Source organism: Lepidochelys kempii, chromosome 5, assembly GCF_965140265.1.
Source record: "Lepidochelys kempii isolate rLepKem1 chromosome 5, rLepKem1.hap2, whole genome shotgun sequence".
NCBI lineage: Eukaryota > Metazoa > Chordata > Testudines > Cheloniidae > Lepidochelys > Lepidochelys kempii.
In genome coordinates, this window is record NC_133260.1 from 20,299,800 (window position 1) to 20,324,668 (window position 24,869).

A 24,869-nucleotide genomic window follows, 5' to 3' on the forward strand; every position below is an offset into this window, starting at 1 on the left:
GCTTTAGTTATTACAATGACAAAATTAAACTTGGCAAAAGTAATGAATTTTATTTACAAATACATGTACCAAGATTACAACAGAAATACTCTAGTGAAACTCCATCTCAACAAAAGCAATGATTTATTGGTAATGGCATTAAATGAAACAGACTGACAGTCTCTGGCTACAGTCAAGCAATTATCCAGGAGCTGTAGATAAAGTGAAGATCCCATTTGATTGCAATAAGGCGATCCAGTGTTTCTTGCATCTTAGTGGCTCTCTCCTTTTTTGCCTACCACCTGATAAAAGAAAAATAGAAAATAATCACTAATGAAAGTTAAGTTGGAAAACAAACAGCTTCCCAACCAATTTTTTATAAGCTTTGAACTAAATAAAGTGGCTGTTTTCAGTTGTAGTAATGGATTTTCAGCATGCATTCTAGTGCTGTATACAGAGGGAGCTGTAAATTCCTGCAGGAATTAAACAGGACCTGCAATATATGTGAGGAAATCCCCATCTTCAAGTATTTTTAATCCAGATAGCAAAGATCTCGTTTGTTCGAGGCAAGTTAGGAAAAAGGAACAGCCCTCATATTTTTATTATTCACAAAACCAAGTTAGGTGTTAAGAATCAGACCTGAACACACAACAAAAATGTAGTGGTAACCCATCCTTCTGGGCCCAAATTTCAAGTAGTTGTTGTAGGAGATGAACTAGGTCTATATTAAAGACAGGTCTGAGAGAAATTTTTGCCTTATAATGTGATTCAACACTGAAAAGTAACTAAAAGTGGCATACCAGCATTCCACATTTATTTTCAATGACTTTGATGTCAAGTGTGCTCAATGCTAGTGAAAAAAATTTCTAACTGCCAGCTCTGCAAACTCAGTCTGGAATCAGATTCAAGTTGAGTTCTTCCCTTTCTAGGTATCATCAGTAATAAAGGTTTAGAGGGCAGATTTGCCTTCTAAAACTAATGCAACCTCATTAGTTTTGACTGGAGCTTAAATAATTCTGTTTCTGCACAGAAAGGAAGAGAATCCAGCCCACTTGGCTAAGATAAGCGCACACAAAACAGGCAACAGATCTAGGTGTAAAATGGTTTTTAGTCACTTTTCAGACCAAAACCACACTTTTGAGTTTTTGCCAACCCAGAAGAGTAACTGGTTACAAACTAAACAAATTAAGTGGAAAAAAAATCTGTGTTAACAATTTAATAATCATTACACAGGTCTGGAGGATAGAAGCTGTACTAATTTTGATTCTGTCCCTGATTTACCATGTGGCCATATGCAAGTCATCCTCAGGTTCTTTGTTTACCCTTCTAAACTTGAGAGTAGTACTTACCTACCTGCCTGGTGTTACCAGCAATATGCTTTGAAGCCGAAGTTCTATTTAAATCCTATGTATGTAATAGGGCAAGTTTACAGCACTATGATACTGGCAATGCTGAAATCTTTGAAAAGTAAAAATCTCTGCATTTTAATAAATTGACTAATGTGGCAAAATTTGTTAATGGGGTAGTATGTTACCTTTGCAGTACATGGCTTCCCAAGGACACAGCATGTTCTCACAAAAGTTCATACAGCTCTGTATTTTAGTACAGACTGAAAAGATGATGGTTGGTGTACCTGGTTGGAACCGCGATTATGTTCTGCTGTGACACATGAGAGATCTGGGTTATTTGTCCCAGTATTGCCTCCCTGAAAGGGCTGCAACAGCTTTCACCACTCAGCTGCAAATGGCCTTTCACCACTCAGCTGCAATTGCTCTGACTAAAAAAAAAAAACCATGCTGATTGAATTCCTTTGTAAAGAGCTTTGGGATCTATTGGTCATCGCCTCCTCCAAAGAGCTTGTGGACAGGAGGATGCTCATTGAACTGCAGAGCCTAATGTGTAGGGCCAAGAGAATTTTAATTGCATGGCAATGTTGAAGTGTCCATTAAAAAAAATCCATTCACTTGTGTTAAAGTTTGATTAATCAAGTTAAAAAAATAAGATTAAACCCAACAAATAACGAAATATATATTCTTTGATTGTGAATCTTAAACCCCAAGCACACCAGATTTGGATTAAACAGGAAAACATGAATATATTAAAGATTATTAAGATGTTAGCAGATGTGTAACATCAATCAAGAAATAGATCGATACCATTCAGAGGTGGGAATTGTCAACTTGCCCATGTGTATTATCTGCAAAAATTAAGCACCAGAATGGATATTTTGTCATTACAGGCCAAAAAGGCTCATTTCCCATCCCTATCCCAAATGGAGGATGGTTTTAAGAACAGCAATTTCTTACTTTTAACAAGAAATTCATCTCCCTCCCATCACTTACTGGACACTTTATATGGCAGTTGTTTGTAAGATACCATACCTTAACTATGAGTAGGTACTGCAATTGTGACATAATACAAATATTTAACATTAGACATTTTGTAAAAAATCAAGTGAATAATTTCTGGATCTGACTGGCCCAACAATGGCAGGGAAATGAAATTGGTATGATTTGCTAAACATCTTTCTACTAAAAAATTAGCCAACTAAACTGAAAGTTTTGAAACAATAACTGGAGATGAAAAATCCTGAGATTGTCTTCATGATCGATTACACCGTAAAAATCAAACTGTTCTAATGTTATTCCCCATAAAATAAATTGTATAAAAGCCAAATTAACATACTTGCTCAACTCTCAAACTGCATCTCAAATTGCTTCTCAAATTGCTTTACAGGATTAAATAAAAGATAGACTATAAAAATCACAGAAAACAGGTCTAAAAAGCGTTGTATAACAAATCTACTATTTAGTTTTAATGTTAACAAGCATAAAAATTAAAAAGCAAAGCTGAGAAAGAAAAGATTTTAAAATGGGATTAAAAAAAGATGAGTCGATGAAGCAGAGGTGTACAGGAAAGCTGTTCCAGAGTACAGGAGCTGCAGAGGAGAAGGCTCTTGCACCAGTGGCGAGATTGTGGAAAGCGAGAGAGATAGATGCTAGATGAACGGAGGGAGAAGGGAAGGGTGTGGTGCGAGACAAGGTCACTCTTAATATTCATTTTAAAACATTTTCTTCTGCATTTTTAGTTCTTTGGGGTTGGGAAGTTAAGCTGAAAAACAAAAACAAAATGTTAGAAAAAAGGAAAAGCAGCCTGGAGTGCAGTTTTAAGAAGAAATGAAAAGCTATGATCATCTGGGGCTTGGGAACCTACTTTTTACATGCACCTAAGCCCCCACTCTAAAAAGGAGCAGTAGTTTATAAGGATTCTAAAATGCTGATATTTATAATAAATATAAAGTGAAATTATGTTAAAAGCATACTGGGACATGAGTGAAAAATCCTCCTTCCTCTCCCCAAAAAATTAAGCCTGCAAGTTCACTACAACATTCAACAGCAAGACACCTAGATCTCTGATGCTAACAAATGGGAAATAAAATAAACCCACTTCTTTGACCCATCTCACTTGGTTGGTCTGGCTAGCAGGGTAACCTAGCCTAGCAAAGTCTCTGGAGGGAAACATCTTAAAAGTAATCTGCTACAATAGTTCAATCTGCACTATAGATATGGTAACTTTAATGAATACATAGCTTGCATTGGCCTACAGGCAAAAACTAGATGTCAACACACCTATGGTGTTTAGTTCTCACAAATATCACACTGTCTCATTTTACTACATTTACAAAACTGGCCATAAACCAAGCATTTCAAGTAGTATTCTTATTGTGCATTGACTTTCCAGGAAAATACAAGTATTTTATTTACACTCTCCTGCTGCTCATGATGTCAGTTAAACAGGGCAATAGAGTCTCTTTTCTCCCCTGCCCTCATGTACCTCAGTTTACCACACTCCACTCAAGTTTTGTATTAAAAAAGTTTTAGAGCATTTAACAGTTCCCACTTATCAGCTAAACTCAAGTTCAGAGGAGAGGGAGGAGCTACATCGTATCAATCTAAGTTTAAAAGCCACTTGTATTTTGCATCATTTTATTTACTGAACTAACATTAATAGCTGGATTCATGTGTCACAGTTCACTGTCTCAGATAACAGGTTAAGTTATCATTGAAAGACCAACCAGCAACTGCTTGTTTTTATTAGTTTTCAGTACAAGATTGAACTAACCACAAACTCCACATTTGACATTCTAAGTACTGGATGTTGTGGCCCTTTTCCGTTTACCTTTTCCGCCTTGAGCAGCTGCTCAGTTTAAGCTTGGTTACCTATATAGGGCTTTTGATGCTCACTTTAAACACAAACAAGATGGTCCCTCCCTGATGAACTCTTGTCTAAATCAGACAAGTTATACAAAAAGTGTTAAGACAGCAGAAGACTGGGAAAAAAGGAAAGCATCTACTGGGAGCACTGATTATAAGGAACTGTTGCAGTTCTATCTTTATTTGTATTATAAATTACAAGACCACAATGGAGCATAGTTTGAGCCAAAGTTGAGATTAGTGAGCAAAGTTAAAATAAAAGGAGTACTTGTGGCACCTTAGAGACTAACCAATTTATTTGAGCATGAGCTTTCGTGAGCTACAGCTCACTTCATCGGATGCATACCGTGGAAACTGCAGCAGACTTTATATACACACAGAGAATATGAAACAATACCGCCTCCCACCCCACTGTCCTGCTGGTAATAGCTTATCTAAAGTGATCATCAGGTGGGCCATTTCCAGCACAAATCCAGGTTTTCTCACCCTCCACCCCCCCACACAAATTCACTCTCCTGATATCAGGAGATCTCCTGATTCTAGAGTAATCATTCTGATTTCAGGAATCAATCAGGAAAGCATCCTGATATCAGGAGAGTGAATTTGTGTGGGGGGGTGGAGGGTGAGAAAACCTGGATTTGTGCTGGAAATGGCCCACCTGATGATCACTTTAGATAAGCTATTACCAGCAGGACAGTGGGGTGGGAGGCGGTATTGTTTCATATTCTCTGTGTATATATAAAGTCTGCTGCAGTTTCCACGGTATGCATCCGATGAAGTGAGCTGTAGCTCACGAAAGCTCATGCTCAAATAAATTGGTTAGTCTCTAAGGTGCCACAAGTACTCCTTTTCTTTTTGCAAATTCAGAGTAACAGCCGTGTTAATCTGTAAGTTAAAATAGTGAGTTCTCAGGAGTTATACATAGTTATCTGTAGATGGAGAAAATGGGTTTTGAAGAGTTTTCCAGTTAACTTTTTATTCAAAACCCTTTTTATACACTTGAATATAATGTCCAACATTAAGGTTGTACAGCTAAATTGGAAAAAGTCTGGAAACGCAAAAATTAAAGTTCCTATGGGAACCATAACTACACATTCCACATGTTATAGTAAAATACTTAACAGTAATATTAAATTATGTATTCTGGAATTAAAATAGGAAATATTACGGATGTGTATACGTATTTAATTTGGTGGCTAAATTTTGTCCTAGGAGTCTTGGACCAAATTCATATCTGGTTAACCAGTCCTGAATTTATCCCCTTAAAATCAGTCAGGAAATGCAGAAGTTAATTGTACAACTTTAATGTTAAATTAATATTTTATTTAGTTTTCATATTTCTTTAAAATGGAGGCTGCAGATGAACAAATACATTCCTTGCTATTTAGAAGTGTGTATTCCTTTGACTGCAGCACGCATGTGGAGCAGGCATCATGCACTCAGATGCACTGGTGTGTTATTTACCAGAACTATACAGGTGTTTCCAAAAAGTCCACCAAGGAGCAGCTTTAGGACCTGCTCTCCACAGAGGCAAGGACTGACATCTGGGTTCACTCACCCAAACCAGAACAAAGAAAGCAAGATATGCCTGGAGAACTGCACCAGTTCTAGGTGCTTGCACAGCTTTATGAAGACACAGTAAGTCTGAATTGAATGCGAGAGTCAATGAGTGCATTAAAAAACATTAATAGGAAGATGACAGATGGCCATAGAGGAGAGTCCAGACAGAGGCAGCAGTTTGGGACAGCTGTGCGCTGTATCATGAACTGTGCAGCTTAAAAATTAGTAAGGTTTTCCACTGTCTGGGCTCTGTGCTACATTCAAGCGTTTTAAAATGTTTCCTAAATGTAGCAAGCATGCACCTCATTGAGCACTACTTGTATAACAAGCCTGAAATCCAGTTCATTAGTGAATAAAATAGTGTTCCAGCATTTTTAAAATAGAGGAAGTCTTTCACTGTCAACAATAATTTTCCTGAGACAGTTAAAAAAGATCTTCCTGGAATGGAGACCAAGATGTCAATTTGAAAAATGAATTTTTCAGATTATGAAGCAGTGAAGATTATGAAAGAAACTATTTCACAGACTTAATAGCAATGATTACTCTAGAATGCTGTAAAACTAATACAAAACAAAATAGTAACAAGTCCTTTTAAAAAAGCAGAGCATAACAGATGTCTTTTGGCTACTCACTGTAATTGGGTGGTAAGAGACTTATCTACACATTTCTTCTGGTTTTGAGCCAACTGAAAATACTATTAAACAATTCTGTATCAGTAATTCAAATCCCTTTTCAGCACATTTAACACAGCCTTTTTAGTCATTGTCTTTTCAAGTTTGAGTGTATTGAACCAAGTGTTAAAACTCTGCCTTTTGCAGTATCACATTTAATCTAATGGATATAAATTTATCTGTAAATCCTTACAACACTAAAGATTATCAAGGCTTCCAGATAACTGATTTTTTGGCAAATACTATTGGTGTAAAGAATCAGGTTTTGTTTACCACTGCGGTGAAGTTATCTACTTAAAAAGAGTGTGGTAGTACTAGTTACCTGCAGCAGTATGGGACTAATTATATACGGAATTGATTGGCTAGAACACATTTTAATTGGCCAGTTTTAGATGGAGTTAGATGTGGAATAGTAAAACCACCCCCGCAAACAGCAGAAGCTATGTCGGTGACAAAAGCTCTGCTGCCAACATAGCGCTGTCCACACCATCACTTATGTCAGTATAACTCATGTTGCTCAGAGGGGTATGGGGTGGTGGTGGTTTATTCACACTCTTGAGCAACATAAATTCTGCCACCATAAACTGTAGTGTAGGCATAGCCTGAGAGTTGGCTACCCATTAAGTACTCCATTTCCTTTAAGCCCTTAAAGCATCCACTTTCAGTCCCACCCAGGGTGGTCCAAAAGCAGCTCCAAAGGAATATCCAGACAAATCTTTATTAGGAATAAAGAGTCCTTAAATGATATTGGAACAAATTAAAGTTAGATTAGAGTTATGTTATGAAATTGTATAAAGACAGACACCATGCGTTACTGAAGAAGCAGCCTTATAACCAAGCATTTCCAAACCTCTCTAGTCTCTTTAAAATTGCCTCCTGAACAAAATCTTCAGGCACAGATTTTGGTTTACTTAGGCTTTCTATTTTCCAGTCTCTGCAATGGCTTTTCTACAAACTGCCCACCTGTGGGGCACAGAAATATTCAGAGACACCATGAACATTGCAACTATTACATATAAACTTTAAGGGGTCATTGTTTATCAACTTTGAACCCCTAGCTGTTATTTTACATTTCCAAAATGCCTTACACCTTGAAAGATTCTCAGGCATGTTACACATCACAGACAATGTTGCATGGAAGCCAAAATTTCAAAAGTTTCAAAGGCACTTGTGTTGCACCGAGAGGAATAAGAGGCATCTTAAAGCAAAATGAACAATTACAGAAAGAATCCACTTAGCTGAGAATGAAACTACCAATCCACTAACAGACACTTGTTTTAAAAATGTAATTAAATATTCATGTGTGTGTTCTGGATTCCAACTTACTCGCTTGAAGTCATTCATGTTTGTTGCTTGGACTGGAGTTCCAATAAATGTAAAATATGTAATTCTTGTTGTCTCTTCATCACCATGATTGGACTGGACAAATAACTAAAAAAAGTAAGATAGTTCATTTATTAATTCTAACTTTGTTAGATATACATGGTGTAGTTACAGCAGTTTGGCCAACACTACAATCCTTCCCTTAAATGTGAGGTATTACACTTGTTAGTTTCTCAAAATTTTAGAAAAAGTGGGGGCAGACAATCTAACAGCTTCAGAAGTGGAGTATACCCCAAAAATACTACTTTGTGGGAAGTACTATAGAAGTATAAATAACTACAGAGTTCTTTAAATATAGGCCACTCTCCTCATTAAACCTCTTTGCTCACCTCTGTAAAAACGACTACTAATCAAGCATGCAGCAAGGTGGAATCTAGGTTTCCCCAACTTTGAGGTCTGTGGTTAAATCAGAAGACCACATTCACAAAGCAAGAAACTTCTAAATCAAAGTAACTGCAGGTGAACAGTTAGTTTACCTACTTTCAGATTATATCAAATGTCAGTTTAACCATTTTCTATATTTATTGAAATCAGCATTACCTCTTCATAGCAAATTGTGTAATTACGTTCTTTCAGTATGAAGATTTGCTAGAATTCAACAGGAGCTCAGTAGGGATAACTTACATGGCTCTGTAAATGTAAATGCTGTCCTATATGGATTTCATGTTCTCTATCACTTTCTCTCCTTAAAAAAAAGGATGAATTGGTAATAAATCTATAAAACCAAAATGTTTTCTAATTTGGTTTAATCTGGCTTTATATCCACAAAAGCCAATACATATTATAAAATGAAAAACAAATCAATCATCTCAGGAAAGGGAAATGGACAGGAACTGGGACCAGACGACAGTTTGGGAGTACAAGGAACAGATCCTATGGGTCTCCTGCACCCTTATCTATAATTGTTCATTTTGCTTTAAGATCTCTCTTATCTTACAGCAAAGTAGCAACAAGATCCCTCTCCCTCCCGAGGAGGGAGAGCAGCAAAAATTAGGGGGCTACTATGGGCCCTGTGCCTCATGCCACAGGGAGCAGCGTTAGTTGCCCTTAAAAAAAAATTCTTCCAATGACAGTGAGTTGAAATGTTTTCCTATAAGGGCTGGATAGCGTGAAGAAAGGGAATTTGCGGTGAATAAGGGCTGTGAAGGAATCTGCCCGGCAGAGGCACAGGAGGGGGTTGTTTTCCCAGGGGAAGTGGGAAGAAGTTATACTGTAACTTTTGACAAATTGCTTATTTATTGTCTGTCTTTTTGCAAGCATCTTGCAGCACAGACTCTCTGCTAGTACAGTGCCTAGCACAAGGGGGCCCCAATCCTGGCTGGGGCCTTTAGGTCCTTCTACAATAAAATACTATTACGGGGGGGGAAATCTACTTATGGAGAAGATGTTCACTGTGGCAATGACATTGTAATATATCTTAGCACCCATCCTTGAAACTCTTGGGCACATGCTTACCATTATGAAAGTGAGTAGTTCTACAGAAGTCAATCGAACTGTTCGCATACTTAGTCTTTGCATCATTTCCTGATGATGCATCTGCTACGTGAATCAAATTTTGGTCAATTTTTCTCTGATGTACAAGTCTTCACATAACCGTTGAAACCAGCACTTCAGAGAGCAACACTGGATCAGGCAACATTTTTGGAGCCAAGACCTCTGTCCCTGTGTCTCTAGGAGCTACTTACCTGCATCATACCCCCATTACGAAACCCACTGGAAGTTTTTTTTAAATTAGTTCTATTATATTGTTCAGTTAACAATTAAATGTAGATTTCACAGTTAACAGGATGTTGTTCATATACTGTTTAATAAGATAAATTTACAAATGCATACAAGATTCTCACACTTAAGAACCCATAAGCCTACAGGAGACTACTGGGAGTTAACAAGCAGCAGATACGCGAAAAATCTTGGAATTGACTACAGTGCAGACAAAAAACCACCATTACTACATGGATATCAGTCTGTACTAAATGCTAAGTTGGTACATCATGCAGATTTCATTTTAAGACTGTCCATATAACCTGTCCATGCAAATGTTATGATCTTGTCAAGTGGGTTCAATCCCAGAAGAGTGATTCACCTGTTCTACTGTGAGATTCTGTGACTACTAGAGACGATTCAGTCTGGCTATTGTGGCTTTGGTGTGAAGCATTAAATTCCAACTAGCATGTCCATGACCAACCTCTGTTGAAAAAAAATGGCTGTGGCTTGCAATTCATCTTCATAAGTGGTGGTCTGGAGAGCAGACATTCCACATTCACAAGAACACTTTGGCTAAAAACCCAACCTTATTCAATGGCTAAGTGAAGGAAGCATTTAAAAAAAAAAAGCAATGCATAATAAATGGAAAAGAGGGGAAATAGACAATGTAAATTAGTAAATGAGGTGCAGAAAATTGATAAGGGAAGGCAAAAAGTCATAAGAAAAAAAAAATCAATGCCTGGCAAAGGTAAGGACAATAAAGAGTAATTTCCCCCAACCTTCTGGCAGAGGTGGATCTCAGCTCCGCTGATGTTAATGTAATAAATTTTGGAATACCGGGAAAAATCCAGAAGACTGAAAAATTGCTAATGTTGTGCCAACATTCAAAAAAAAACCAAGCAGGATGACGTGGAAAACTATAGGCAGTTAGCTGTACATCAACCCCATGCAAAATAAAGGAATCACTGCTATAGGATTCAATTAATACAGAATAGCAATATAACTAATGCCAATCAACATGGTTTTATGAAAAATAGGTAATTTCAAACAAACCTGATTTGATTTTTTTTACAAGAGAAATTTGGTTGAAAGGCAGCTGCATAGACGTAATGCACTTGGACTTTTGTAAAGCATTTGACTTAACAGCACACAACATTCTAATTTAAAAAAATCAGCACTATACAGTATCAAACCACAGGTTATATAGATTAGGAACTGGCAAATGATACCCCCATTGACAGCTACTTCTTGAGATGTTTCTATTGGTGTCCTCCAGGATCTATATTAGACCCAATGCTATTCAACATTTTTATCAATCTAGAAGTAAGTATGGAGTATCTGCTGATAAAGCTTGGGGATGACACAAAGATTAGTGGAGAGTTAAATAACAAGGACAGGATCGTCAGAGAGCAATCTGGATTTGGTAAACCAGGCCCATTCAAACAGTGAGTTTTAACAGACAGATGCAAGGTTATACATGTAGGATCAAGGAATTCAGGCTGTACCTACAAAATGGGGGACTGTACCCTGGAAAACAGTGACGGAAAAGGATTTAGTGGACAAGTAACTCAACATAAGCTCCCAGTGTGATGATGTGGCAAAAAGGGCTAATGCAATCCTTTGATGTATAAGCAGGGAAGCAGTGAATAGGAAGGTGATTTTACCTCTGTATACAACATTGATACAGGAATACTGCATCTAGTTTGATGTCCACATTTTGAAGAGGATGTGGGGAGTACAGAGAAGAGCCACAAAAATTATTTGAGGGCTAGAGAAAATGCACTAAAGTGAAATAAAGATCTCTGAATCTTTTTGATAAACTGAACAGCTTGAGATTAGCTGATTAAAATATATAAGAATATTCTCAGGAACCAAATGCTGAGTACTATAGGGCTGTTTAATTTAGCAGCCAACAGCAAAACAAGAACTGATGGCTCGAAGTTGAAGCTAGACAAATTCACATTTTAAAAAAAAGGAGGCTTTATTTCTAAACTATCAGGAACAAAACACTACAGGAAGCGCCCAGATGCCCTTCTGGAAGTTATGCTTTATTCAGACAAGTTACTGAGTTCAGTACAGGGGTAACCCAGAGAAATGTAATGCCCTGTGGCATACACAAAGTATTAAAGATTTAGTGGACCACAAACTGAATGGGTCAACGTGATGCAGCTGAAAAAAAGGTGAATAATAGCAGCAGTGTTGTATGTAAGACAAGAGACATAACTGTCCCACTCTACACAGCACTGGTGAGGCCCGCATTATAATACTGTGTTCAATTCTGGATGCCACACTTTAGTACATGTGTACAAATTGGAAAGAGTCCAGAGGAGAGCAACTAAAATAAAAGGTTTCAAAAACCTGACCTATAAGGAAAAGTTAAAAAACTGGGCATGTTTAGTCTTAATCTGCAACATGGGAGACCTAGAAAGTTTTTCCTAATATCCAACCTAACTATAAGCACTAGAATGGGCTTCCAAAGGAGGTTGTGTAATCCCCATCAGACATTTTTAAGAACAGGCTGGACAAACACCCGTCAGAGACAGTCTAGGTTAACTTGGCCCTACTTCAGCACAGGGGATTGGACTTGATGAGGAGGGGAAGGATAGCTCAGTGGTTTGAGCATTGGCCTGCTAAACCCAAGGTTGCGAGTTCAATCCTTGAAGGGGCCATTTAGGGATCTGGGGCAAAAATTGGGGATTGGTCCTGCTTTGAGCAGGGGGTTGGACTAGATGACCTCCTGAGGTCTCTTCCAACCCTAATATTCTATGATTCTAAGGTCTCATCCAGCCCTAGATTTCTAGAATTCTGAAAGTCCGACTGGATGTCTAACAGTCCCTTTCTGGCCTTAAATTCTATGAACGTATGTTTGACATAAGTGTGTAGTAAATCTGAAATGATAGACTGTTATAAGAAAACCTGGCTAAGCTTTGGAACCTTTGTCACCTCCACAATTATTTTGTCCCAGAGTATTTTAAAGTAGACTTCCAAACTTCATATAGCTACATTTGCATGAAGCTTGGAAGAGAAAGCTTTACTTACAGTTACGCTGTTAACATTCTGAAACTTTACATAGCGAAGCTGGACAATACCATCTTCTTTTATATCATCTGGCGTTAGTTCCAAGGCTTGGGTTGGTTCACTTCTTTCTGCCTCTTCAAAGTCCATAGATCGGGGAAGGTTGATGAAGATTTTTATATACTTGGGACCTTGACCTGTGTTAAAATAGATCAGCAATTTTAAGTAACTGAACCATGTTTTAAAGTATAAAATTTCAAAAAACATCTTTAGGACAGTCTGTTCTATAAACAGATTAAAATTTTAGTTTTGCTACGTAAAAATGTGGTTTCTGTACTTCTGTCTTGCATAGATTCATAAATTTGTACTTCTATCTTACTCTAGTGTATTGTCAATATAAACATCTGTGCCATATCAAAAATAAAGCACAGGGATAGCATGAGGTTACATTAAATTTGTTTTAAAGAACAAACAAGTCTATTGTACTGATTTTCTTTTTTTTCCTAATTTCAACGAAGCTGCTACAGGACTTTCAGAGATCAATAGGATCCACACTGTCCTCTTGCCATGAATACATGGGACTTGCTAATAGTTATAATGACACTGCTCAGAAAACAGGAACTGCGGCTATTAGATTCCAGATACTGAAATAAGAGTCTAGTTAAACTTGGAAAAACACTTAAGCCTTTAAAAATGGTGTAAGCAGAACTTATTAGGAACACTTTGATGGAATGAAGAAACAGATGCATTTTACTCACCATTATCCGGCCCTTGAAGTTTCATGGAATAAAGCTTGACAGGTTGATTAAAAGCTACAGTAATAAGGAGCTGTAGAGAAAAAGTTTATCATAAAGTATTTTTGAACACAGAAAAAATATTTAAACTAGAAAAATAAGCCAAAATTCTGTTTAGTTCAGGAAGAGTAGCTGTGATTGCTAGGATGTGATAATATTCTCAGTCTTTATATGTAAGTATCATTAGAAAATAGAGAAAATCCTCTTACACTGTTTCTAAGAAGGGTCATTTTAATGAAAGCCATTCTACTAGAACCCTGAACCAAGTATTTCAGAGAGTTTGGCCAAAACTTTTGAAAATGGGTACCTAAAGTTAAGAGTCCTAACCCAAACATCTCGTGCAAGATTTTCAAAGGAGACTAGTAATTTTGGGTGCCTCAATTTTTGGCTGCTTCATCTGAGATGTCTTAATGATGCCCAATTTTCAAGACTGGAGTATACAACAGTTTCCAAACATTTGAATATGAGTTTAAGAGCCTAACTTTAGATACGCATTTTCAAAAAATCTTGGCCTTCATCTGTATTAGTTACAGGGCAGCCCCCATCTCACCCATGTCCCTGAAAGCCTCCACAAATTTAGAATTCTGTTTAACAAACATTTTACATAGCATCAAGAGCTGTGCTTTATCTAAAGGAAAAACATTTAGAAGCTATGTGAGATTACGGTTTTCACTGATTTTAAAGTTTTCTTCCCCAAGTCAATTCTCCACCGTTTAAAATAAACCCTTGAGCTTGCAATTAATATCTAGTAACAGGTTTACTGCATTCATCAAGCGCAGGGATGGGCAAACTACGGCCCATGTCCGGCTGGCCAGAATTTTTAATCTGGCCCCCGAGCTCCTGCCAGAGAGCGAGGTTGGGGCTTCCTGCGTGGCTCCCAGAAGTGGTGACATGTCCCACATCCAGCTCCTATGCGCAGGGACAGCCAGTGGGCTCTGCATGCCATCCCTGCAGCTCCCATTGGCCGGGAACTGCGGCCAATGGGAACTGCAAGGGCAGCGCCTGTGGATGTGGCAGTGCGCAGAGCTGCCTGGCTGTGCCTCTGTGTAGGAGGCATAGGGGGACATGCCACTGCTTCTTAGAACTGCCTGAGGTAAGCACCACCCAGAGCCCGCAACCCTGACCCCACATCCCAATCCCAAGCCCGCACCCTAACCCTCCCAGCCCTGATCCCCTTGCCACCCTCTGAACCCCTTGGTTCCAGCCCAGAGCACCCTCCTATACCGCAAACCCCTCATCCCCACCACAGAGCCTGCACCCCAAGCCAGAGCCCTCAATCCCCATGTCCCAGCTCCCTACCCCAGCCTTGATCCCCCTCCTGCCCTCCAAACCCCTCGGTCCCAGCCCAGAACACCCTCCTGCACCCCAAACCCCTCATTCCCAGCCCCACCCCAGAGCCCACTTCCGCAGCTGGAGCCCTCAAACCCTTCCCCAACCCCCAATTTCATGAACATTCATGGCCCACCATACAATTTCTATACCCAGATGTGGTCGTCAGGCCAAAAAGTTTGCCCACCCCGATCAAGTGTGTAGTTTATTGTAGGCTTGCTGCTGGTAAGTACTGTGTTGTTTGGCATTTGGTTAGCCAGAAATAGAAAGATGGGAAGAGCTATTAGTCTCCACACAAGTTATTTCTCCTGCTTTTTAATCCCAAGACTACTGTAAACATAGGAGAATTAGATAACGGTATTAGACCAATACAATGAAAAAACCTGCCCTTTAAAATTATATTGAACCTCTAAAACAAACTGAAATTATACCTGCTCATCACAGTCAGATTCCAGGTAGGTAGAGTCTTTACGTAAACAGTTATCAAATCCATGTTCATCACTTTCATTAAGACATTCACAGCCAGCTTTATTAATAAACGGCATTAAATCCATCTGAAAAAGAGCCAACAGTGTTGCTTGTTGGGTGCTTGAAAATCTGCCATCTACTAATTGAAAAGGATTAGTAAATATGTGGATGAGTGAAACTCATTGGATATAGGAGAAGATAAAATAATAAAACTGGTCAGACAACTTAATTATGAACAGAACACATTGAAGCATTCATCTTACATTTTAGTTAAACTCCCCCCTTACCTCCTCCTTTCCAAATTTTATAATCACATATTCCCTGGAATGCAAATGCACAGAAGTCCACAGCAAGAGACGTATAATAAAGTGAATTATCGGAGGCTGTATTTTGGTTTAAGCATGAAAACTATATCCTAAAAAATAATAATGCATTTGCAAAACAGGCACAAAGACTGAAGTTTTAACAAAGTCCAAAAATAAGTCTACTCAAAGATTAATCGTGTACAGTTAATGGAACAGCTTAGAATGCTATCACTGTAAATGTTACTAGACTCCACCTGCAGAGCTAATCTTGTTACCTCTCACACATAGCACTGAAAAAGATGCTGTTAGTTTTATAAAAGGTGTCGATGACTAGATTGCACTCATTTCTAACAGGTTTTAGTATTTAATTAAGATCCTTTCATCGGGCATTAAGAATTCCCCAGCCCTTTTCCTTGTGCCTACTAGAGCTTTCAGAACAGCGAATAGCAGCAATTGCTTGAGTCACTGAAGAGCAGATTTCTTCATGGTTGAACTTTTTCTTATGAAGTATCCAACTAAGGGTATTCACATCTTGAAAGAAAAACATGAAAATACCACCAACTATATACCAATAGGGTACAAAATCTAGATCAAGATGCACTCAGGATATCTGTTCAGAGGAAAAAGCGTTTGTTGTTTTATTTTTTCTTCTTTTTCAAGATTATAGAAGTCTATTGTGCCTTCAAGAAGGCTTAAGTTCTACCCCAAGGACAATACCTGATGTTATGGACTACTAAAAAGCTGTGACATCGCTGTGTAATGCAGTTAAGTACACAGCTAATAGCTCAACAGAATTCTTTACTAGGCTTGCATCCTCTCGAATTTTCAAACTTCTTTAAAACGTTCAACCCCACGAAGAGGCAAAGAAGAACACATTACCGAGGACAATGTATATGCTCAGTTTATAGCTTTAATATTCAGTTTAACTTGTTATGAAAAATGAGGTGGCCAGAACTCCACCCCCCGCCCCCCCGGAGAGAAGGTGGATTTCATGCTTTCCTTACTCAAAAAGCTCAAGAGATTTTGTTTAAAAAGCTTTCCAGATAATTATAACCTTTAAGTAGAGGCTGAACTTAAAAAAAAAAAAATCAGTGTTCTAGAAGTTTATTAGCAGGTCAACAGATTAAATTGCAGTCTTACTTATAAGGGTGTGAATTTGTCTGTTACACAATTGAGTATTAAAAAAAAAATCTGTTTATGAAGTTACCTAAGTTTCAAAAAAACAGATGTATACCTACTTTGCGCTCGTGTTACTTAAATTACTTCTAATGTGTTTTGGGCTGTGAAGCTAAAAAACAGCCTTTTGCCTCTTTGTATTACAATGTTGCCATGCTGGATGTTACATTAACTATTAGTGTAAGTATTTACATTCACAACTAGATGCAACACTAATGCTGGTACCATAGTGCGTAATTGAACTGTTGCAAATTCAAGTGGCCTGTATTCCTACTGTTTATTTACATAAGAACGATTCAACAGGAAGAGTATGTTATTTGTATTTGTATGGTAGATGTCTCTATTTAGCTATGAATTTAAAGTACTTAACATCCAAAGAGATGCGTTTTTACATTTAACATAATTTTAGGTTTCACAACTACTATTCACAGTTAAGTTTAATGTATTAGATTTCCTAATACTAAATACAAACCTACTGTAGTGAAGCTATCATGTTATTGAACCTATTAGTGGTTTTAGTGTTTCTGAAATATAATACCAGGTATTCAAATCAAAAGTGTTTTTATATTGCTGCCAGAATAATAAACCATCCCTTTTTAAGTAGAAACATTATATCAAATATTGCTCAGAGAACGCCACCTCACATGACAGCTCTATCAGAGTGTTTTGTCACATTAAGTTTCTCATTTACATGTGTTTGTTGGTACAGCTGTCAGACATGCTTAAGATTTGCAGTGCACAGTTGCCTTCGGGTAACATGAAAACAAGTAGAACAGTGCTTTCAGGAAATGTTTTCTTCCTTAAGTATTTCAAACCATATTACTTCTTTAGCATCATAGTTTGGCAACAGTGGTTCAAAACTCCAAGTATCCTGTTAAAAGGTTTGATTTGTCTGAAAATTAATGGAATTACCATAAAAAATATTTAGGACAGCATTTTCCAAATGTTTGGACAAAACAAATTGATTTTATTGTCAAAAAAAGGACAACAGTCAGGTTATTTAGGCCCAATGCAGATATTATGACACTACAGCTTTATAAAAAAGCAGCAATGTTTCCACAAACTTTCAAATTCCAGTTCAGTTTCTGTTGAATTAGACATTCCCAGGCAGCTTTTGCAATTCAAGCATTTCAGCAAAGTGCTAACAATGGAACCAGACAACTTTTGGTTTTCACTGATCAAGCAGAAACATTAGAAGAAATCAGCATAAACTAATGTTTTTAAACTTTACCAGTTTTTTTTAATTCTGTGCATGAACATGCAAGAAAAAGGGTAAAAAAATGTCTATTTTCATATGACATCAGTTTTAAATTATGGACTTCCCTCCAGATCTTAGTACATGAAGTTAAAATGCTGTCTCCTCCAGACCTCTCATTAGTTCATGTGTGACGAAGTGTTGGAAAACCACCATTATGAATAAAGGAACTTTGAGATATTTTAATTGAGCACACTTACTAATTGAGAGATAAGTGAGGAGAAATACAAACAACATTCAAGCAGAACAGTTTCTAAATCAAGCTTCACCATGTTTCCTGTAAGGCGTCAGAAGTTCTAACGAACCAAGGAAAAATGTTTGCTCTTTATCGTACTTACCCTTCCATTTTCAGTTATTATGTTTTCTGTGTGAATGCAGTTTAAATAATTTAATTTTCAAGGTGTCTATATTAAATATTTCTCCAAACATTTTCCCTCCCCCAGGAATGATCTTAATTTCAGTGAACATTTATGCCTCAAGCAAAAAGTTTTATGTATCCTGTGACTATGCTATGCCACAATATTCTGCGACAGACTAAAAAGTATTGTTTAGTTTTAAAGATATAATTTGTAGCTTTTAGAAAATACATGAAAGGTTATACACTAATAACGCCATAGCAACAGATGAGAGAGAAGTGAAACAAGTTCAGGTTAACAGAATTGTACTTGCCTAGTTTTGACTATTCCTATTCCGCTGTGATGCTGTGACCCACAGAGAACCCCTTTTTATACCACCCCAAAACAAGAGCTACTTTATATCTCTGTTTTGCGGTGAGGGAGGAATTAGGTAAACAGAGTTTGGCAGTATTGTACAGTTTTCCAAATATTCTTAGAAGTTAATGACCAAACTATGATAAGCCACACACCACTCCTTCCAATAAGCAGCTTCCAACAAGCTTCTGGGGTAGCTGCAACATTACAGCATGAGCAGATTAAGAAAAAAAGTTATGAGAAAAGGAAGATACTGAAAAGGTAGCAAAGAGGATTCATTAAGGAACAGTCCACAAAATCTTTAAGGCTTTAGCAGTTATAGAAATAACTGTCACTTTCCAGGAGAGAGATCTCCACTTTCTAAAAATGTACAGGGAAACAGACTGAGAAGTCTGGTAGAAGCAAAGATATAGTAAATATCCACAGCAAAATTTTCAACATGAAACACGAAATCCAATGTTCCAGACGTAGAGGAATATTTTGGAGGAGGAGATTTTTAGTTACACCATTTTCAGATATTACTGTAATATATTACTATGCACAAGTCAATCTTTAAAAGTTTGCTAGGAAAATTGAAAAGGCAGGTGATATTTCAAAAAAAACTTAAGACACTTAAGTTTCTGCCTAAACGTATCCACTTTAGTTAGATCAGAGTACATTTAGAAAACAGGGCAACATTGACATAACTTGCAATAATTTACTTTAAAAAAATCTTTAAAGTAAGGGATGCATACATATCCTTTTGGAATATCTGTGTCCTCATTACTTCCAGGATCATTCTCTAGATGCTGTTTAATTTTTTCTTCTAATCCTACAGCATCAGCTCCTTGATACTGGTCGATTCGCACTTTGTTTCGGAAAAACAGAAATGTTGGTGTTGCTGATATATTATTGGTTGCAGCTGTTCCCTAGAATTCACAAATTGATCATCAGTGTTGTGTAATAAAATGTTAGATACAAACATTTCTAAACTTGAAAAAAGTAGCTTTGTTAACATGCAGGAGTATTAGCAATCATGATCATTTGCATCTTCGCACATCTAGAAAAACAGCTTAGATTGTAACTAACTGTTGCTGTGGAATAGCCCTAGAACTAAAGACCATTCACTCTGGGATAAGGTAAACTGGTAGCTCTTTAAGCTCTTCACCCTCCTCTGCCAACACATATCAAGGTTAAAGCCATGATTGCAGACCAATAGACATGGTTGCTAATAAAATGAAGAACAATGTATAGCAATCTCACTTGTTCCCTCTTCCATGATTGCCCTTAACCAGATATTTTATATTTTTAAACATACAATATATATATACACTAAATATTGATTAGGAGATTCCATTGTAACACTGCTGCCCGCAGCAGTACAAAAGGATTTTCATTTTGTTATCTGCTTGTGTTTCTAATCTCTTCAGATGCCTTTGTATTAGTTATCTATCCTGCCTGGGTCTCATAATCTATTCCAATTTAGTATCATCTGCAAGTTCTGTTAATGTTGTCTATTCCCCTTTTTCCACTAATAAAAGTAAGACTCCTGGTCATTTCAAGACACTTCCTAGCCCCTCAATGTTGATGTTAATCATTTAACCATTTTGTTCAGCCAGTGACAGTATTGCTCTACTCCCAACCCCACTGAAAATAAGTTTTTATAACATGTCAGAAGTCACTAATAAATGCTTAACTAAAAACTGATATTATATCCGCAGCAGTCTCAATACCTACTTATTTGGTTTTTTCATTTGGAAATATACGCAGACTTGTTTGGTAAGATTTATTCTTCATAATTCATGCTACTATTGCCCATGATTTTGTAGATATTTAGCACACTGGACACTCCACCCAGCCAGGTACACCAGTTAGGAATTTCATGGTAGTAACAACTAGGATCATTTTATTTTTGTATTAAACAAATGCAGTAATTTCTCCTGTCTTATTGGTACCACCCCAATACTCCAAGAATTTTCTAATCTAACTGTCAGCCGTTCAGTAAGTTGATTAGTTAATTGCCATAGTGTCCTAAGATACATAGTTTGGACCAACTGACATGTTTATTCATGATTTCCAGATCCACTCTTTTATGAAGAGCAGCTTATAAGGCAGGGGTGGGCAAACTTTTTGGCCCAAGGGCAACAGCTGGGAATAGAAATTGCATGGCAGGCCATGAATGCTCACAAAATTGGGGTTGGGGTGCAGGAGGGGGTGAGGCCAGAAAGGAGGAGCTCAGAGTGCAGATGGTGGCGGTTCTGGGCTGGGATGAGGGCTCCGGCTGAGGGGTGCAGGCTCTGGGGTGGGGCTGGGGATGAGGAGTTTGGGGTGTAGGAGGGTGCTCTGGGCTGGGACTGAGGGGTTCAGAGGGCGGGAGAGGGATCAGGGCTGGGGCACGGGGTGAGGCTCCGGGCTGCGCTTACCTCAAGTGGCTCCTGGAAGCAGTGGCAGTCCGTTCTCAGCTCCTATGTGGAGGCACGGCCAGACGGCTCTGCAAACTGCCCCATCCGCAGGCACCACCTCTGCAGTTCCCATTGGCTGCGGTTCCTGGCCAATTGGAGCTGCAAGGGTGGCGCCTGGGGCGCGGGCAGAGTGGCACACCCTGGCTGCACCTACGCGTAGGAGCCAGAAGGGGGCCATGCCGCTGCTTCCAGGAGCAATGTGGAGCAGCCCATGATCCTGCTCCTCAGCTGGAGCGCAGCAGGCCCCAGACCCCGCTCCACAGCAGGAGCTCAAGGGCCAGATTAAAATGGCTGGCGGGCAGGATCCGGCCAGCGGGCCGTAGTTTGCCCACCCTTGTTATAAGGTCTTACTTCCCAATGATCAAAATGTATTTTTGTATACTACTCACCTGGCACTGATGTACATCCACTTCCAAAAAAGTTGCCTGGGGATATTTATTACTCAAAGCACTGAAAGCTGGGGCTATCCTCACACAAGGGCCACATCTATTAACGAAAAAAATTGATATAAGCTTGTCCAACTTTTTCAATTGGGGCTGTATTTTGCCCCTAGATACACTATCCAGTCTCTGTTGAAGTCAATGGGAGCTGCGTATGCATTTGGTCCTTACAGATGTAAGTTTCAAAACACCTTTCATAGTTGGTTGGCAAACCTGGTTAGATATTTGTAAATGACACAGACAAAATAATGTGAGAAATGTAAGTAATGTGTCCCGCTTCCTGCTTAGACCGTTCTGATTTTACAGTGATAAGCTTCATCTGTTAGCTCTAAACTCTATACTTTAGGTTTAGTCTGGTTAGTGTTACCACATATCACTATCAAGGGAGATCATACCAGGTAAAAAGGAAGCTGTCTGTCCAGTTTGGGGCAGAGTTCTTTGCAGCTCTGAAAGAGAACTGAACTACACTCACAGTGGAAACACAAAAATCAATAGCTCAGACTAACCCTACTTCGTATTTTAATAAATATACTGAATTTTCACTTTATTAACTGTAGTTATAGAATTAATTCTCTTTTCCATAGTAGTTGGTGTTCTATGTTTTCTGCAAAAGGTTTACCATAAGTGACATTAGCTTCTACTACAGTATTCACTCAACCATGAATGCTATGTAGTTAGTCTTCTCTTTTCTCCTGCATTCGGCATGAGAAGTCACTGATCTCCAGCAGCAGTGTCTGCAGGAAGGCACATCTTCAGAAATTTCATGAGGTCACTTAGGGTCAGATTTTCAAAGTATTTAGGTTCCTAAATTCTACTGAAATCAATGGAAGTTGGGAGCCTAAATACACCTTTCAGAATGCAGGCCTAAGCTACTGCTCTCCTAACTAGAGCGCATTAACTCAGCTCTTTTTGATTGTAACCTCTTAATAGTTGCTACCCCAAAAATGTTATTTATTATAGTGAGGAAGTACTATAACTGTAGTGAAGAATGAGACTAGCTTACTTAAAATCCCAATCACTACAATATCTAGGAAGTATAAAGAGACCGAGGTGGTTTCCTCTTCTCCTCTCAATTTTTACTAAAGTAACTTTTCTGGCAGACAACTTATGTATGTTGTCATCTCTTGTAGGGCCTTTCATCTATCCTCGCCAATCACTCACCTTACAATTTCTTTTCAGCTGCTCCATAATGTGCTTTAATAGCGGAGTTATATTTTTTTATGGTTGCCTCTAACTGGCTCTTGATCCATGCTTTACTATAGCAAAAGAACTTTGAAGTTAATGAGAGTCTACAATGCTTCTGCTGTTCTTGCCAATTGTAAGACATTCAGCTACAAACACTGTAGTAGATCAAAATATTAAACATGCCTATTTTAGGACGGGGGGGGTCTCAGACACAATTTCCTTAAAACTGGGTCATGTCAATCAAGTTGAACAGATTTCTTCTATACAGGTAAGAAAATGCATTATTTGCTATAAGAGTGCTAACAGTTATAGTACTTTATTTGCTCATAAGAACCATTTACTTGCCCTGAGCAAGTGGAATAGCAGGATTCCGCAAGGCTGCAATAAGATACAGCCAAGTTTCTATAAAGCATTAGAGATTAGAATGTTATAATAAAAATTGAGGAAGATTTAAATTCTGCTTAGATGTTCATCTCTTTGAGACAGGGACTATCTTTGTTCTGTGTTTGTACAGTGCCTAGAACAATGGTGTCCAGGTCCATGACCGAGACTCCTAGGATCTACAATGTTAATAATTAGGATTACATGACTTCAGTACCAAAACCAGAGTACCCACAAATATGTAGCTCCAAACTGCAAAATGGGCTCGAGAAATTACACCACCAGACTGATTACAATGAGATTGGATTCAATACAACAATGCAGAAACACAGCCCCCACCCCCTCCAAGGCCATATATAATTAACATGAAACCTACCATTATGTAAAACACTACATAAAAGATGGGCTTGCTTTCTGGTTCAAATGCTAAATATAGTCTTCGATTTAGAAGACTGCAGTTTCATTAATTAAGCACGCTGTTTAAAATTCAAAAACTTTAATGAATTTTGTATTGACACTCTGCAATCAGAACTGCAGGTATTAATAATACAAAGATTAATAACTGGTTCCCTAATCCTTTCCATAGTAGTAGAGTATTTTTGTCAACAGCCAAGATGATGCAGCATTCTGACAACTAATTACAAAATTATTTAAGTTAGACAATGCCTGATATTTTTAATTTTAATTACTGTAAGATTTTCGAAGCCAGAATTTTCACAGTTAAAATTCAAAGGTAGGGTAAGCATTTGCTAAACCTAAATTACCACTAAAATTAGACATGCCTGATCCACCTACCAGTCTACTGAAGTTAAATTAGCAAAAAGCAGAGGGAGAGTCACCCTTTCCATGCAAGAGTGACTATCTTCTACACATTCGGGGTTTTAAACAATCACAGGGGAGTCACATGGACCTCTCTGCTACTGGGACAGTCTGTGTGATGGACATTATTAGCAAACGATCAGCGTGTGTCCCACTAAACTCACACAGCAAAACGTTTCCTTCGCAATCAGGAGGGATCATAAACTCTGCCCTTAAACCTCTCCCCAGTAAGGGGACCTCGCTCCTAGTAAGGAAATCTGACACCCGCCACCCGCACAGGAGACACAAAGTTCGGTGCAGGAGGACTGGGATTCAGACCAGAGTCTCTCCTAGGCCGGAGAGCGAGGAGTGACAGGCAGTGGGGAGAAGCCCCTTACACAGCCCCGAGCAAGAGACCCAGCCAGACCCGTCACGCCTAGGAGACCGAAGGGGAAGCGAAGTTAGCGCCCCGCCGCCCACACGCCAGGATCCGCCTGCCCCCACAGGGCAGGGGTGCAGCAGGGCGGGGGCGAGGCAGAGCAGGGCGTACGAGACGGGGAGCCCGGGGCCTTGCGCGAGGGGCGCCTGAAGCAGGGAGAGACCCGGGCCCGGCGGGGGGAGTGGCGCCTCTCTCTCCCCAAGGTGCCGATGGAGGGGCGGCCAGGCCCCGGCCGCGGGGACCTCGGCTCTCCTCTCACTCACCCCCGCATGGTGAACTTGACCACGGCGAGCCGGGAGCCGGCGGCGCTGAGCTCCGGCTGGAACTCGGTGTCGTTCGCGATTACCTTCACCCCGACCATCCTGGCCGGGGGTCCCCGCCACCAGCGGAGGCAGCGAGCCGCAGACGCCTTCGCTTATCTGCAAAGTCACCGCGGGAAAGGTGCGCCCAGCATGCACCGCAGCCGCAGCCAGGCCCCTCTCACGCGGCTTGCTTCCGGGGGGCGGGGCCGGCGGAGCGTGACGCCGCTGCCTCCCCCGGCAGCCATCTTGCTGTAGGGCGGATAAGGCCGTGGGTGGAATTAAGCAGCCATTTTGAATGAGGGACTGGGGCAGCCCTCTCG

At 39.2% G+C, this 24,869-nt stretch overlaps 1 protein-coding gene across 4 annotated transcripts; it reads right to left on the bottom strand.

Moving 5' to 3' along the window:
• Positions 1–35: 35 nt before the first annotated feature.
• TXNL1 (thioredoxin like 1) lies at positions 36–24,727 on the bottom strand. Of its 4 annotated transcripts, none has more exons than XM_073343600.1 (8): positions 24,511–24,726; positions 21,394–21,490; positions 19,298–19,471; positions 15,081–15,203; positions 13,285–13,318; positions 12,551–12,723; positions 7,751–7,855; positions 36–281 (listed from the first exon to the last, which is right to left on the bottom strand). In XM_073343600.1, exons 1-8 carry the CDS (start codon positions 24,606–24,608, stop codon positions 252–254), a joined length of 834 nt encoding a protein of 277 aa, XP_073199701.1. In that variant the 5' UTR covers positions 24,609–24,726; the 3' UTR covers positions 36–251. The 4 variants fall into 4 exon arrangements, with proteins under 4 accessions (XP_073199701.1, XP_073199699.1, XP_073199702.1 ...); XM_073343598.1 differs by having other exon boundaries at positions 13,285–13,354; positions 24,511–24,725; XM_073343599.1 differs by lacking the exon at positions 36–281 and adding an exon at positions 289–3,090 and having other exon boundaries at positions 13,285–13,354.
• Positions 24,728–24,869: the final 142 nt, after the last annotated feature.

Bases quoted from the DNA above. Each gene is read 5' to 3' on its own strand.
- TXNL1 (XM_073343598.1), bottom strand. From the start codon at position 24,608: ATGGTCGGGGTGAAGGTAATCGCGAACGACACCGAGTTCCAGCCGGAG. The intron at 15,204-19,297 runs GTATGCATCCCT...GCTCTTTTTCAG, and splicing joins CAGATATTCCAAAAGGATAT to ATGGATTTAATGCCGTTTAT. The intron at 12,724-13,284 runs GTGAGTAAAATG...ATTTTAACACAG, and splicing joins ACTTCAAGGGCCGGATAATG to GTCAAGGTCCCAAGTATATA.